We start from the raw sequence: 15,852 nt of genomic DNA on the forward strand, positions 1-15,852 counted from the left end.
CGCTTCCTTAGTTTAATCAAGAGCGAGGAAGATTCGAATCCGACGTGGCCATCAACACAAACTCGACCTTTCTACAAAGTCCGATGTTTGCGCCGTCCACCGTCGGCATTTCCGCATTTCCCGCGATGCTCAAACTGCCAGAGACGAGCCGCCAGTCCATCATGAGCAGCAGCTCCGTTCGCAGCACCCGTCGACCTGGCTTGAAGAAGAAGAAGAAGCCCACGTCGCAGCACGCTCAAGGCCTCTGGCGCAAGGAAGAGCACGAACGCTTCCTCATTGGCCTCCAGCTTTCCCGCAAGGTCCGTGGAAGGCGATTGCTGAGATCGTACAAACGCGCACCGCCAAGCAGTCCCAGACGCACATGCAGAAATGCAAAGAGAAGATGGTCCGGAAGCTCCGCGAACACAACATGCTCGTCGACGACGACATCTCGGAGCCGACGTCGGCGGCTTCGAACCGGTGCAAGCAGGCCGCGAGTCTCCACGTGTCGGCAGTGACACCGATTCCCTTTCACAGCGCGGCCGGCGCGGCCTTGGCCCCCAACAGCCTCGTACCCAGCGACGAAGCGAGTGCCGTGTCGCTCGAAGACTCGCTCGATTTTTTTATTGCCACGATGCCAATGGGCCGCTTGCGACTCTAGCGATATCGTACCTTAACCTAACTGCTAACTTGAATTTATTCCAATACCATCATCGATCGCGGGGTGTTCAAAGATCGGTGGCATGTATATTACTCGAAGCGCTGCTCGGGGTTGGGGCAGAAGCGGCTCGGCCGTCGGACGACACGCCAGACGCAGCCGCCTATGATCTTTGAGACGTCCGCGTCTCTCATTGGTCAAAAGCTTGCCGACGACGCCACCTGCGAGGCCGGCGTCACCGCCACGTGGTGTCCAAGGAGCCTTCTCGCTTCTTGTCGTCGCGGCACCCGTGCCGTTTCTTTGGGGAGCGACTTGGAAGATGCGCTGCTTCTCTTTCAAGCAGCTGCACTCGTCGTGCAATGAGCTCGGTCGCAACGGCATTGCGGTGACGGCCAGCGCGACGGTGCTTGGATGTGTGGTTAAAAAATACAATATTGTCATTTGTGCAAAAATCTGTCGCTTGAAGCAACCGTCCACGAAATTAGACTAGAAGTGGATTGGACAGGGCTATCTACCAACAGTACTGTCCGACGTTGGTGGTTCATGGAACCAGCACCTTCTTTGCGACGCTGCACAGAAACCTACCTGCATGTCCAACGCGGTTGGCTCCACAACGGCGATACCAATGAGCGGTGCGGACGGCTGCCTCGGTCGTCTTCCAAAGCATTATGATGGGGTATCGAACCGCCGACCACCGGGGGGATTTCCGGTGTAATTTGTGTTTTTCATGCATTTTATATGACGGTGCTGCGGTATGAACAAGCGTCGCGATGCGGACCAAAAAAGCCCATCATGCAGGAATGGGTGATGTTGGCGGTAGCTTCCTCTACACCAGACGGACTTGGGCGGATGGGCTCGATGACAAATATGTACTCGAAACGACGATTTTGTGTTGAATAAGTGTTCTAGCACGAGGAGCTAGCACGAGGATGAAAACACCGAGTTGGTGCTATTGCTTCAAAGGATGCAGTCAAGAAGTGAGACCCCAGAAAGGCCACATTGCCGTTGGGCTGACTCAGATGAGTGTGGACCAATTAGACGCTGACATGTGGGTGGACCGGACAGCGCATGGTCGCAAAAGACTCTGATAGGCTCGTCGTCGTCGTGCCTCGCTCCGAGGCTACCGACGTCGACCCACACGGTCTAGTTTTTTAAATACATGCGTACATAATCGTTTTGTATGCAATACTTTAACCTCGTCCTCGACTGTAAACCCAGAGGCAAACCAGATCTGGCCATCGCACCCAGAATCATCAACGGTCAGAGGTGCACGGCAGCCCCATTGATTTCACTCATGCCGGTGCCTTTACCTCGCTGGATCCGCGGCAGTGCCCTCAAGGACGATGCGACAGAGAATCTAGCATCTTCCTCTCATCTCTCCAGACACCGTAGGACTCGAATGCCACCAGCACCAAGCCCACTGCGATGGAGTTGGTTGCATGCAAGAGCACCCCTTTTTGTCACGCGACCAGGACATGTTGCACCAGCTGGTCGATGCGTCCAATTCATGGGACCACATCACTTTTCCTTTTACCTCGAGGATGACAGCAGCGACGCACGCAGAGGGCTTTTGGGCCAACCTTTTCAGCGCTGAGAACACGCTCGGCGAGCTCCTCGACGGCAACAATCACCCGGTGGCGATCTCGGACTTGAACCCGATCGTGCTTGTGCTGCTCTCGGCGTACTGGTGCCCGCCGTGCCGCGCGCTCACGCCGTCGGTTGTTGAGTTTGTCAAGAAGCACCCGACGGAAGTCTCGGTCGTCTACTTCAGCCGCGACTACAACCCCGAGATGCAGGCGTTCAACCTCCGCACCAAGAGCGTTTACAATCGGTTCGCGTGGCACGCTGAGAACATCGAGACGTTCAAGCGGCTCAAGATTGCATATCCCTCGATCCAGGGCATCCCGACCATGTTTGCCGTGGACCGCGACTCAGGCAAGATTTTCAGTGAGCGCGCGGCCGTGAGCATTCGTATCTTCCCTGACTCGGTCGTCGACCAGTGGAAGAACGGCCAAGACATCACCCAGGAAGAGGAAGACGAGTACTGGGGCCGGTCCCGCGCCTCGAATGCTCCGGACGTCGACATTGTTGCGCACCTCCCGCTCGACACGATCGTGGACGCCGACGGCGCGCCGATCGGCTACGACTCGCTCAAGCAGTTTGTGCTTTTCTACTTCAACGCCAAGTGGGCCCACAACGCCGACGGCGACAAGCTCACGCCGGCCATTTCCGCGTTCGCCAAGGGCCACGCCGACGACGTCTCGGTGGTCTACTACAGCTTGGACACGGACGCGGACGATGCCAAGACGGAGTTTGCGTCGTTCAAACACAGCGCCAACTTGGTCGAGACGGCATACCAGCTCGACAAGATTATGACCAAAGACAACGCGTACAACACGCTCGCGGCGCCGCGCGTGATTGTCGTCGAGAAGGACTCGCATGCGGTCGTCGCCAAGCACCATTACGGCATCTTGATCAAGCCCAACGAGGTCCTCGGGGCGTGGAAGCTCGGCGAGTCGGGCATCACCGACGCAGAGGTCGGCGCGTGGTTCCAAGCGCGCTGGGAGGCCGAGCAAAAGAGAAGGCCGAAGAGGAAGCGGCCAAGGCCGAGTCGGCCTAAGACAGTAGTGGTCCGCGGCCGTGCAATGTGACAACAGTGTATATGGGGACTATTTTGCTCGGAAATAAATCTCCATTGTGCAATAAGCTTAGCTCGCCGCATTGCGAGCTCATTCTAGGATCGCGCTACACGTGTGCTTGGACCCAAGTTGAAGAGATCACCCCCGTCCGGGATTGGGACCAGCAAGGCAAAAACAACATCCACGAAAATGCAAAAGCGTCATCTGAGTTATACTAGCCAAAAGTCTACCTTCATGTATTGTACCAAAGACTATAGAACAGTAAAGGCTCTACAAGTATAGCCTTAGGTATGCTAAAATTTTGGGCATTCCAAAGGCTTCCATCCGGATACCTAGTCTGTCCTGCACGCGTTTCCCCGCCGAAACGGCAGGCGTTTCAGGGACGGTTTCGCGGCCGACGACGTGGTTGTCCATAAGGGAAACTGCTCTGCATGCCTGCTACTACCTAGAGGCAGCGAGTGCTACTACCTAGAGTGCCCGAAAGACAATGATGCCTTTGCGTTGGTCCTCAAGATGGTGCAACTTTAATGAGATCGAGTCGTGGCGTCACCTTTACTAATACTTGCCGCCATTGAGCAAATCGCTCGGCTGCCGTGCACCTTGCTCGTTCGTCGTCGCACCCACGACAGGAAGCACGTGAATAGAAAGAGGCGATTGTGTTGCCGTCAACGTCGTACATCTGCTCCTACTACACAAGATACCTCGACCAGGTCGCTGCTTCGATTGCCGATGACAGCGCCGTTTCTGCGACCAAACGTTCGCGGTCGTCATCTTGCCACCGCATGGACTCTCGTGTCGTTCTATGTGGCAGCTGTTCTATATCGGTCGGCTGCATCCTCCCCTTTCCACGGCCCATTTTGCAAGCGCTACCAGTCCACCACGCATACAGTCCTTCGCCTCCAAGACGATAGTCGTGTCACCTACTGTGTTGCTGTGTACGGCTGCTCTGGCACGCCGATGCATACCAGTCTGATCTCTCGCGTCTGGTCGGCAGCTGGTGCACGGTCCGCCCAGAGACATACATTCACGCTGTGAGCACCGAAAGCGACAAAACACGCATACGCTGTCCCATCATATTTGGCCGTCCATGCCACCACGAGAGAATCCAGGTCGCTTTCTCTCAATTCATTCAATACCGACAGACAATATACACAAACATTTCGACCATAATACTGAAAACAAGTAAAATCGAGTACAAAACGCTCGGTTGGCGCGGTGAAGTGTAGCCTGCGTATGCGTGTCTTGTCGAGACCGGCCCGACGACACCCACAACCGACGTCACTTTGCCATTGCGACCATGACGGGCTTTTGGAGCTATCTCTTTGACGACGACGTCGACCTTGGGCCGTTTGTCGACGCGGCAGGTCGTCCAGCAACCTTGGCCGATCTCAACGAGATCGTTCTCGTGCTCTTCTCAGCCTACTGGTGCCCGCCATGCCGGGCCTTCACGCCGTCGGTGCTCCAGTTTCTCCGAGCCCATCCGAACGAGGTCTCGGTCATTTATTTTGGCCGCGACCACAACGCCAACATGCAGCGATTCTACAATCGGCACAAGCCGTACTACCGCTTTGAGTGGCGCGAAGCCAACACGGTGGCCTTCCAGGCCATCAAGGCCGCGTATCCGTCCATCCAGGGCATCCCGACAGCTTTTGCCGTCGAACGCGACTCGGGCATGGTCTTCTCGGAGCGCGCGCGCATCGGCGTGCTCCTCCAGCCCGACACCATCTTGAGCCTCTGGCGCGCCGGCGACGACATTTCCGAGGCCGACGAAGAAGCCTACTGGCTGCGTGACGAGCCTGTCGCCGAGCATACCGAGAAGGTGGACGTGATAGCCTACCTTCCGCTTGAGACGCTCGTGACAGCAAATGGTGATCCCATTGCTTACGAAGCGCTCCATACGTTTGTATTGCTCTATTTTAGCGCGAGCTGGGCGTTGAGCGACGAGCTCACGCGCTCGATCGAGGAGTTTGCGACCACCAACGCCGACGACGTCTCGGTCGTCTTCTTCAGTTTGGACGACGAGCCGAACGACGAGCCGATCAAACATAGTACGTCGTTCCATCGGTTTACGCACAGCAGCCATTTGATCGAGGCGGCCGATGCAATCGACAAGGCACTGTCGGCGCACGACGCCTATAACACGCTGGGCGCGCCGCGACTGCTTGTGATCGAGCGTGCGTCACATGCGATCGTGGCTGCGGATCATTATGGTCTCGTCATCAAGCCCGACGAAGTCGTGTCGGCGTGGAAGACGGGAGACGCGGGTGTGACGGACGATGAAGTGGACGCGTATTTCGACCAGCGGTAGTCGTCGCAACGAGTGCGCGTGTGTTTTTGTTATTAACTAAATTACTTGGATAGTGGTGTTGTTAAGCGAAATATTTGTGTATGGATCGTACAGGATGGTAAGGGCACAGAATTTATGATAAAGTGTCGTTGCTGCCAACGAGGTTTTGAGTGGCACGGAGCGTGATTCGATTGAAAGTGGCGTGGTCCAAAGTGCATCACTTCACCATCGGATTGAGATGGACGTCAACTCGTGTCTTATTGGTCATTCTCGGTCCATCTACTTTGAATCCTGGCCTTCCTACAGCTCTCTTCTTCTTGGCAAAAGCAGTCAGTGACAGAGAGCTGGATGTTCTCTTGTGACCCGTGGATCGCGCGCCAGTTTACGACTCAACTGAGTGAACGAAGCTTCCCTAGTTGAGATTGATCGATTCAAATCGACGATTTTTCTACAAAAACAAGCTATCGTTACCGAGAATAACGGTACTTCCTCTGGTTGATAAGCGTGGACTGTACAGCTGCCTTGTCGTGTCCCAAGAGGCCTCTTGGTGTCCAGGGTACCCTTGTTGGCGTCGACGCGGCCGCATACTATTTACGTATAACCTGTGTGTTTAGGTATAATACTACGGGTTTCAATGGCAACGACGAAAGATTGAAATTGCGGGGTTTGATGTGGCGAACGTCGGAGCTCAAACCATCCATGGAGCCTCGGTCAATCCACATGGTGCGTACCACACCACTATCCGGTACACAGTGCCTTTTAGTATGTGGACCCGAGACATGTCCAATGTGACGTTATGGCAACGCATGCGGTCTACATGGAACATTTCTGTAGTCCAAAAAGACATGCGTGTGGACACATGTGCTGGTACGATGCCACTCTTCTTCTTAATAGCAAGTGTGATCGCTTGCGGCTTCCGAGTGCATTCGCAGGTCCCTATAACAAGTCGCCTATCTCGTCGGCCATGTGCGACATGGCATAACCATGTTTCTAAACACCAACATTGCCGAGAACCAGTTCCATCTTTGTCCCGTTAGCGACAAGGTAAACATCGACCGTGACGCACTGTGCGCAACCATGTTCGTGCCGACATCATCCTATGGCACCCAAGTGAGATGCAGTTGTCGCTCCAATTTAGCAGCCGAGGCGACGACGTTGACTGGATCTCATACAGTGTACCGATACCAATCTTTTGGGTTACCTCGCCTTCAAGGCGATCGATACGTCCATGTTAACAGCGCAGTGCCACGCTCTTGGTTTCTTCTTTCTCGAATCTCGGTCCCGAAGCAACTGTGGCCAGATGGAGGCCGCTCGACGCTAGCGCATCGTCCCACGACACATAGACCAGCACCCAAAATGAATACGCTATCGTCAGGCGTAGGACTTGGCGACCAAGGTCGCGGTCGTGCCCCGAGAAGCCATCCCTATCAACTCTTGGTCCGTTGCACGTACGTAGTGCTTGGTAACGTCGCATTCCAACGAAAACATCCAATCGTTTTCTCCCAATACGATGCGCTCGCGCCTTCCTCGGACACGAGCAGCAGTGAGTTGCACGTGGACTTCGCCGACGTTCGAGCACTCGCGATTGAACTATTGCGATCGGGCGTATCGTCCCACGCTGCGCGAGTGTGGAAAGCCGTTGGAACCAGCCACCCACGCCTTTCTATCAGCGCTACCTAACGCTCCATGGACGCGCCATTCAAAAGTGCCAAATGCGACGCACTCGCCCAGCTGCGCCGAGTGGCGTACGTGTACCTAGAATCTGATCGGCGAGAGGAAGGCCGACAACCCGACGCACGTTAAAATAGTGTAATATATAAGCATAATTAGAGGCACGCCTTTGATCTACTCGCCTTCGACGTAGCTCTTCATCTCGTTGATCAAAAAGTCGAGCGACTCTTCGACCGAGAGCTCGTGCCCGGTCGCCGTGTGGCGCATGCTGGCCCCCCGACACAGAAATCCGTCCGTGGGCTCAATGTCAAACGGGATCGGGTGCAGCACTTGGATACCGAGCGTGTCGGCGTGCTTGGTGCGCTGCGTGCGGCTCGATGCGTACCCGCCGTCGCTGTCGCTGCTCGAGTGCCCGTCGTCGTGTTCGAGCTTGGATTGGAGCTCGCGGATCCGCCGGTAGAGCTTCTCCTTGCACTTTTGCATGTGCGCCTGCGCCTGCTTGGCGTTGCGTGTGCCAATCATGTCGGCGACGTCCTTCCACGGGCCTTCCGGGTACAAGCGCAGCGCCATGAGGAAGCGTTCGTGCTCGAGCGCGGTCCAAAGGCCTTGGGCGACTTGGGGTGGGCTGCTGGCGTCGTGCATACTCCTTGTATGTGCTAGGTTGCAAATTTGAAAATAATATCTCGAGTGGCGTCTGAGCCAGAGTGGGATGCCTGCGGCCTTCTTGCTACTTGGCTGTGCCCGATACCAGAGTCTGATTCTCGCCGAGAAGTGAACTCGCACTCTGGTCGCGCCCGTCGTGAGCCCTCGCCCGGTACTAGTCACCCACGTTCGAACAAAGTACCGGTACACGTCGACGACTCGGTCGGCTCTCGTGCGCCAGACGGCTTGTCAGCGTCGTAGCAGCGCCAGGGGTGGTGTTGGTCGTGCACACATAATCATCAGCTTCTTCCTCTTCTTCTCGGATTGCTTGCTGCTCGAGCTTCGCCTTCAGTCCGATTCCAATCGAGAATGGCGCCAATATTTATGGTATGTCTATTTTCCCTTTCAACAGATTTTTTGCGACCTTCCGTGGGCGACGCGCACTCTAAAGCGAACGTAGTACTGTCTAAAGAATGCGTCTGCGAATGTGCCTGCCTCGGACGACGTAAATGTGTGTGGCGTCGACACTCCTCTTTCATTTCGGCGAACATGGATCGAAAGGTGTGTCGCGCCCGTTGGCGCCCATGGCGGATTAGTGTTTCGGTGCCAAACAACCACCATTCTTTGGTTGAAGATGCAAGGCCAAGTTAAGCAATCGGAAGGCTAATATTTCGAGTGGTAGCTTGGATCCCTCGGTTTTATTTTTTGTTTCGCGTCAACCACAACCCGCACGTGCTGATCGACATGTCGAGCTTGTCGCTGGCAGCTCCAGCGAAGACGAGCCTTCAAGATTCGGTCGCGGTGCTTACTTCAGAAAGATGCATAGCTATTATAGCTACTAGACGGAAACCGAATGCGGTTGCAGCAAGGGTGACGCCACATGGCCTTTCTTACATATGGTGCACTCAAAACAGAACAGCTAGCGGCCGAGCGATTCATCCCACTGCCAAGCACGACCGTGTCTCTTGCGCTTCAGATCAGCAACACGTTTGATGACTATACGACTCTTTTCATGTGCCTTTGAACGAGGAAGGGTTAGTAGGACCAGTGCTTGAAGCGTTTACGCGCGCGCTATCACATGCGCGAAACGTGGCTTCCAGTTCGCACCTTGCGACCCTGATATATTTAACGTGGTTGCGTTAAACCCACGTTAAACCAGCGTTTTTTCAAAAGTTGCGGCACGGGGTCAACTTTTCGGGAAAAAGCTCCACCATGGGGGTCTATCTTGAGCAAAGTATGTCGTGGTAGAAGCTTTTCCGAAATATACGTAAAAAGTCGGCCAAATACCATAACTTTTTGAAAAAAACTCGTTAAACCATAGCCACCGCGCAGAACTACGGCAAGCGTGCCTCAACGATGATAATTGACGTCCGATAGAGGCACGCGGCGATACGCACCGCGGCGTTGCCGCAATTGCCGCCGTAACTCTGCCTGGAACCAAATACTAGTAAGTTTGATTATCATTTTTCATCAGTTCGAGAGGCTACTGTACCTCTCGACTTTAAACAACCCGTCGAGGTGTATTTGTAGTCAAGCGGAGCCTCCTCTGTGAACGGAGTCTATTTTACACATCACTGTTTTTTGTTCTCTGCGTCAACGAATCGCTATGACGTTGGTACACTAAACCATAACCGACGCAAGCGTTTCATCGAATCAGCCAGCCAGTTCGTTGTCACCGGAGTCGTTGACGTGCGTTCGAACACCCACTACGTCGCTCCGAGGTTGTTGCTGCGGTTGAAGCTCCTCGAGTAGCATGCTATGCGGCACATAGACGCCCTTGTATGTGGGCGCCGGGATGCTTGTACTTCCCACGTCATAGATTTGTCAAACCTAGACGGGCGAATTGCAACGCTTGCACGGCGATATCGTTTTTATCCTCAAAACCAATTCGCGCAGACTGGTACATCGCACCTGATGCACATTGCGCGCGTCTGGTGACGGTGCCGTGGCTCGTGCGACGACGATACCAGACGCTGGCTTTGGACCAGATCCTACCACCACGTTGTCGACATCGATCGTGCTGCTCGCGGAATCGGCCGGCGCCCGACGTCATTGCGCGTTGCTCGAGTGGCTGAAACGCACAAGTCGTTTTCTTCAGAGGCTCCGCGACGAGATGTGTTGCTCTTGCGAGAGCACTTGTCGACATGGACGCGACAGATGCCGGCGCAACGTCTTTGCTGCGGCGTCATTCATGGATATATTGGCCATCCTTATTTCGCTGACGACGCGTTGATCATCGCGCTTCGCACATGCGTTCAGAGAGTGGCGCGATTGCTTCGACTTGCAAGCAGGTAGAAACATGTTTGGTAACGACGGAATCTCAGATCCGCGCACAACGGTGGCGTGTGTACAAGCATTGTGCCTCTTCCAAATGATGGCAGCCCTGCGGCACGACGCGACAACTTTTGTTCCGAAATGTGCCGTTCACTCGCCACGTCTCCCGCTCGGCTAAGCCTCTCGGCGGCCGGCTCGTCGTAGCACCTTGGAATCGCTAGTCCACCACCAAATCCAGTTCAGTGTAAAGTATAGCGATATAGACTCACTTCAACAACAACAGTGGCGTGTGTACCTGGGTGGATCGCGACGCCTCCATCAAGCACTTGGTGTTTGCCCATGGATGCTTGAACTTCAAGAGCGCTCGTATACGTTTGCCCAGCGGCGACTCGTTGCGCAGTGTCTGCCTCGTTCGCCATGCAGCCGACAACGCGGAGTCGGATCTTGGCACCACTGTGACTTGTGCTGAGCCATTTACTTATCGCCTTTTGTACGAGCCTTGTGCGTCAACCTTCTCGACGTCGAGTCGATGAACGCGACGACCTACTATCCAACCGATCCATTTTGTGCTCTATGGAACAACGTTGCGCGAGGTGTTATCGCGGCTCGGCTCAAATTTCGCAAAGACAGGTACCGCCGTGGTAGAACAGTAAATAAAGCCAATCGTATTATATAGACGCAAGGGCGTAGCGTCAATGACGTGGCGCCTTGAGATGGCACCACGTGTAATGCAGTACAGTACCACCGCATGAACCGGAAGCGTTATTAATAGTTTTGATCTTGGTGCTCTCATGGGAGGAGTCTCGACGTCTGTCACTTCCGCGACAGCTTTCCGCGACCACCTCACAACTGGTGCGCAGCCGCAACTCCCGCGCTTTTTACATATTTGGCGTACATTCTGTAGCCTTCACTGGCCGTGCCAGCATTTGATTGGCTCCTTTGCCGACATTGCCTTTGGCTCTGGATTGGTGCAAAAGACTGAAATTCCGCGCTTATCTCGGCGTTTCATTGGCTAGATTGCCGGCGTGTCTCGGATTGGGCCAATCGTTACGAACAATTACCTTTCTTTTTTCCAGCAGTCGCCAGCGATGGCCGCCGCACCTCGGAGCTCGCCGTCGACCTCGACGCTGCGCGTGCGCATCATCGGGCACGAGCGCAACGTCGACCCGCTCACCAAGAGCCCGATCGTCGTACGTCCTCGCTGCCAGGGCCCACGCACTCATTCCGTCTAGCTGTACCGGGCCGTCGTCAAGTACAACGGCCAGACCTTTGAGCGTGCGCTGCGCTTCAGCCGCTTCTACAACTTCCATATCAACGTACGTAGCACCGACGCCTCTTGTCGCGCTCCACCACGCTCACTCGGTAGCTCAAGCCCGACGAGCAACGGGCCGTCGGTGCCAAGTTCCCGCCCCGCCACCCGTTCCGAACCGACCTCACCGACAAGCTGATCCTCAAGCGCGAGCACATGGTACGAGGCAATGCGAAAGCAACGCTGCGATGACAGAATATGGAGTAGCTCGCCGCGTACATGGCCGGCGTCTCGGCGTTGCCACTGACAACACACATGGAAGCCGCGCTCTTGCGACTGCTGGAGATCCGTAAAAGTCAAACCACGGGCAGCGCGCCCATGTCTGAGACCATGTCGATGGGCAGCGCATACGAGCCGGTGCACCGCATCTTCACCAACGTCAACCGGTTGGACCACGGCTCGTTTTGCTCGTCGCGGTCGTCGCTCCAGCTGTCGCTCTCGGACGCGCAGTCGTCGTCTGCGTCGTGGCAGCAGCGACCGTCCGCATCGTATTCGGATATGGGGTCGCTTACGCACGCTGCGTCAGAGCTCGGGTCGTCGGACGACACCTCGCTGCTGCCGCCGCTGATTCCTTTGAGTGTGGCTACTTCGATTGACGAAGGCGTTGTCGATGAAGAGGACGACGACGATGATTCTCTGTTTGAAGAAGCCATCTCGGAGCCCAATGCATCTGAGATCGGCCAAGCTGCAGTGCGCCAGCGCGAGAAGGTGCAGTCGATGCTACTTCCAGCTGCGCCCCTTGCCGTCCCAAACGAAGAAGACGGCGACGACGAAGAAACCGAGAGCACGCATACGATGGACGTGAGCTTGTACCCGGATGCAATCCAGCAGCAGCTCTGCGTCGTTCAGTCGATCTTGCGCACGAACCAAGCCGCGCGATGAGGCGCCGACGTCACGCGTGCATGAACGTCTTAAATGCCAGCGTCGAGTTGATGGTTGCTGGACTTGATTTCGCTGCCAGCTGATGGAATCTTGGACGTACCGCCGCTGTGCAGCTACTTTTGCAAAGCAAGATCAGGTCTCGCACGGCAACTGCGCGAGGATGTTGCGCCGAGTGCCCATCCTCCTCGTCGCGACAGGCGTAAACCAGCGGTGCAACTGGGTTCTGCTGCTCACACTGGTCCATCGAAGGCTCCATCGTCGAACGCTGCGTCGATCAGCAGTCGGCGCAAACTCAACAGGTCGGAGCTGCTGGTAGCGACAACAAGCGGCCAACTGGCGAGCACCTTGTCTTATTGTCCGCAGTCTCTTTCTCGATCCGCTACAGTACCGAGTCACCCTCTCACAGGTCGTCCCAGGGGTACATAATAGGTACCCCTGGGTCGTCCCCTCGCAGCGCAACCGACGAGTTTGTGCAGCATATCCCTATGCGAAAGGTCAGCTGCGAATGAGACTGGCGCCCTCTTGCGTGACCGGGCCTCGTCATCACGTCGCTGCCGTGGTGCGACGTGCACTTGTGTTGGAAAGTGCAGCGTCCTGCACTTTACGCTCGATCCAAGCACCCTTGATCTGACAAGGTCCAATTTAAGGTCTATCCAACGCCCATCTATTAGTACAGGATGTTGAACTCGAGCGAGCGGTGGGTGCTTCTTGTGGTCGCGACGACAGCTGTCGATGGCTCGTCCATGGCGGACGACACATCCGGAGGCAACAGCTGCCATTGTTGGCATTGAGCGATGGCTGCGGTGGACTCGGTCTTGCAATCTGGGGCTGGAATCTTGCTGCCACGTGTTTCGAGCTTTGCCGAGGGTTCTGGTTGAGGCTGCTTGTCTGGTTCTAGAAGCGCGCTTCGTGGTTCGCAGGCGAGGATGTCTCGACCACGAGCAGTCTCTCCAAGCCAGAAACAACGCCAGCGCAAGCACGCGCTCCAATGGCAGCCACGAGTTGTCTCTGGCGTAGCGCCCGCGCATGGGTTGCACTGCATTCCTTATACTTCTAACCTCTCTCGGGGCGTTCCAGCCGACCAACCACCGACCGGTTGCCGCCCGGGATCCATGCACCCGCTTCTCAAATGGTGTCAAATGGAAAAAATCGTCTCGATTGAGTTGCTTCTTCACTCGTGGGGCAATGCCGCCAGCGCTTCCTTGGCATGAATGTCGATGGGAGCAAGCACTTGGAGCCACTCTCTCGCGGCAGCGACGTTGCGGGTAATACCGATGCCGTCTCGAAGCATCACGGCTACGTTCATCATAGCCAGTGCATGTCCCTTCATGGCTGCTTGCTGGAAGAGCTGGTACGCGACAACTTCGCTCTTCTCGATGCCAATATCGCTCGCGCCTTCCATGTAGACGCAGCCCATGTTGAACATGGCGTTGGGCACACCGGCGGCCGCGGCTTCTTGACGCAAACCGACGCCGAGCGCGCGGTTCACGGGCAGCTCGTGGAGACCGTTGTAGTGCCAGTCACCGAGAAGCGACTTGGCGTGCATGTCGCCCGACTCGGCCGCCTTTTGGTACCACTTGAGTGCTTCCGGGACGTTCTACCCATAGTTGTGTCAATTGGCGAAAATGAGAGAAATGAATAATACCTTGTCGACACCGTCGCCAGTGATGTACAGGTTGGCCACGGCCATGTACGATGGCGGCAGATTGGACTGCGCGCAGAGGAGGTAGAGCTCGAACGCTTTGGACACATTCTTCTTGGTGCCGTCGCCGGTCCGCAGCGCCTCGGCGTAGGCAAAGGTGCCCCAAGGATGCCGGACGTCGGCGAGCTGCTTGAAATGCTTTGTCGCAGAGATCACGTCCGGCTTGGAAAAGCCCTGGCCTTGCTTGAGGAGACGCGCATAGCTAAACTTGGCGTTGTGGTCGCCGGCCTCCATGGCCGCGACCCAGAGCAGCTTGACCTTCTCGAGCTCGGCCGGGTGCGACTCGACTTCGCCGTTCTCCAAGATGGCCTGGCCCATGCGGTAGAGCTGGCTCGGCGACGTGGTCTTGGTCGACAGCATCGACGCGACCGTGGACGGCGTGAGCATCTAGTCCATGGTGACGTCAGCCAAGCCTCGACGCATGCTCGTACGCGGCTCGAGCCTTCGCGGCCCATCTCGCGCAGCGTGGCCACGACTGCGCTAATGTCCTAGGAGGCCCATCATGAGGCGACGCGGTGGCGAGAGGACGTACAGCATCGATGGCGGCCGAAGACCGCGCAGGTCGTCCGAGGAGGCGGCGCAACATTGTCGCCCGCCAGTGCAAAGTGTTTTAAACACCATTCTGTGTGTGTGTCGCGTACCACTATTGTATACATGTTTAAAACAGCGCGCGCATCATCATTTCCGAGGACCAGAGGAATCTTCCTCGGTGATGGTCGACGCATGGTCCATGGAACGTGGCACGGTCGCAGGCAATCCCATGCACCGATTGCTTGTCCGGCTGCCATTGGACGGGCTATACATGCCCTCGCATTATTCGATCAGCTAAAGGAGCATCAACCCGCCTGTCTGGCCCACGCTCAAGTGCGACGCAGGTACAAATACGCGCGTCGGCTGCGCAGGCGCCGCTGTCGATGTCGACCACGCCTCAACCACGCCGCTCCACCGCGCGAATATGCACCGGGATGCTCGACTCGGTTGATGTCTTTAACTGTTTAAAACACCGAGGCATGCCAGCATTTCCATGGATGCGTTTTGATTGGCTAAAAATACACCAATCAAAAGAAGCATGATTTAATTGATTGCAATTATGGTCCATCAACAGGTGCTTTGTATGTCAATTAAACATTGTATTAAAATAGTACTGAGTTGGTGGCCATCCAGATCACTTGATGTTTGTATGCTGCTGTCCCGTATGGTATTTGCAAAGATATCCTCAGGGATTGCGCAACAGAGCATCAGTGGGGATAAGACGACGACGATGGCCAGCCCACGCATGCAGCCCGCGCCGCTTGCCGCCGCCGTCTCGCCCAAGGACAAGGACGTGCTCACGAGCTTCTTCCTCGCAGCGACGGCCGCCTCGTGCGCGAGCGTCCTCACCAACCCGCTCGAAGGTAGTACCGCCGCGAGATGCTAGCACGTTCCAAGCATGCATGCGCCACGTAGTTGTCAAGACACGCATGCAGCTGCAGAACGAGCTCGTCGAGGCCAGCTCCAAAGCCGTCGAGCGCGTGTACAAGAACCCGTTCCAGGCGCTGTACGTCATTGGCCGTCAAGAAGGCGTGCGCGGCCTCCAGTCGGGCCTTGGCATGACGATTGCATACCAGGTAGTACATGGCCTTGGCCGACGCCCACGTCTCACGGAAGATGCTAGTTTATGATTGCGGGCACGCGCTTTGGCTTGCATGACCCGGCCAAGCGACTCGTTGGACGCCGAGAAGGGCGCGGATTGGTACTGGACGCGGACGTACGTTGCCGGCGTGCTCTCGGGCGCTGCGTCGTCGTTCACGGGCAACCCGTTTTACTTGG

The 15,852-nt window shown here is 56.0% G+C and overlaps 7 protein-coding genes across 7 annotated transcripts in view; 5 read left to right on the forward strand and 2 right to left on the reverse strand.

Moving 5' to 3' along the window:
- Positions 1–83: 83 nt before the first annotated feature.
- On the forward strand, positions 84–686 carry SPRG_14207 (hypothetical protein; the record flags this gene model as incomplete). Its single annotated transcript, XM_012353830.1, has 2 exons — positions 84–299; positions 347–686. 2 exons carry the CDS (start codon positions 84–86, stop codon positions 638–640), a joined length of 510 nt encoding a protein of 169 aa, XP_012209220.1. The 3' UTR covers positions 641–686.
- Positions 687–2,178: 1,492 nt separating this feature from the next.
- On the forward strand, positions 2,179–3,257 carry SPRG_14208 (hypothetical protein; the record flags this gene model as incomplete). The annotated part of the gene is made up of 2 exons (XM_012353831.1): positions 2,179–3,174; positions 3,219–3,257. 2 exons carry the CDS (start codon positions 2,179–2,181, stop codon positions 3,255–3,257), a joined length of 1,035 nt encoding a protein of 344 aa, XP_012209221.1.
- A 1,316-nt stretch (positions 3,258–4,573) lies between these two features.
- On the forward strand, positions 4,574–5,584 carry SPRG_14209 (hypothetical protein; the record flags this gene model as incomplete). The annotated part of the gene is made up of 2 exons (XM_012353832.1): positions 4,574–5,144; positions 5,166–5,584. 2 exons carry the CDS (start codon positions 4,574–4,576, stop codon positions 5,582–5,584), a joined length of 990 nt encoding a protein of 329 aa, XP_012209222.1.
- Positions 5,585–7,358: 1,774 nt separating this feature from the next.
- Positions 7,359–7,901, reverse strand: SPRG_14210 (hypothetical protein). The gene has a single exon (XM_012353833.1). It carries the CDS (start codon positions 7,874–7,876, stop codon positions 7,409–7,411), a length of 468 nt encoding a protein of 155 aa, XP_012209223.1. The 5' UTR covers positions 7,877–7,901; the 3' UTR covers positions 7,359–7,408.
- Positions 7,902–11,212: 3,311 nt separating this feature from the next.
- On the forward strand, positions 11,213–12,341 carry SPRG_14211 (hypothetical protein; the record flags this gene model as incomplete). The annotated part of the gene is made up of 4 exons (XM_012353834.1): positions 11,213–11,340; positions 11,383–11,466; positions 11,517–11,618; positions 11,667–12,341. Exons 1-4 carry the CDS (start codon positions 11,239–11,241, stop codon positions 12,339–12,341), a joined length of 963 nt encoding a protein of 320 aa, XP_012209224.1. The 5' UTR covers positions 11,213–11,238.
- Positions 12,342–13,475: 1,134 nt separating this feature from the next.
- Positions 13,476–14,641, reverse strand: SPRG_14212 (hypothetical protein). Its single transcript, XM_012353835.1, has 4 exons — positions 14,576–14,641; positions 14,475–14,531; positions 13,987–14,430; positions 13,476–13,938 (listed from the first exon to the last, which is right to left on the reverse strand). Exons 1-4 carry the CDS (start codon positions 14,627–14,629, stop codon positions 13,513–13,515), a joined length of 981 nt encoding a protein of 326 aa, XP_012209225.1. The 5' UTR covers positions 14,630–14,641; the 3' UTR covers positions 13,476–13,512.
- A 678-nt stretch (positions 14,642–15,319) lies between these two features.
- Positions 15,320–15,852, forward strand: part of SPRG_21388 (hypothetical protein) — a gene marked incomplete at both ends in the record, with an annotated part of 1,147 nt that continues 614 nt past the window's right edge. Inside the window, 3 exons of the mRNA XM_012353854.1 lie at positions 15,320–15,437; positions 15,490–15,650; positions 15,698–15,841. Of these exons, the coding sequence (XP_012209244.1) occupies positions 15,320–15,437; positions 15,490–15,650; positions 15,698–15,841 (423 nt within the window). The remainder of the gene's footprint in view (positions 15,438–15,489; positions 15,651–15,697; positions 15,842–15,852) is intronic.

The sequence above is a fragment of the Saprolegnia parasitica genome (assembly GCF_000151545.1).
Source record: "Saprolegnia parasitica CBS 223.65 unplaced genomic scaffold supercont2.137, whole genome shotgun sequence".
In the NCBI taxonomy this organism is placed as follows: domain Eukaryota; phylum Oomycota; class Saprolegniomycetes; order Saprolegniales; family Saprolegniaceae; genus Saprolegnia; species Saprolegnia parasitica.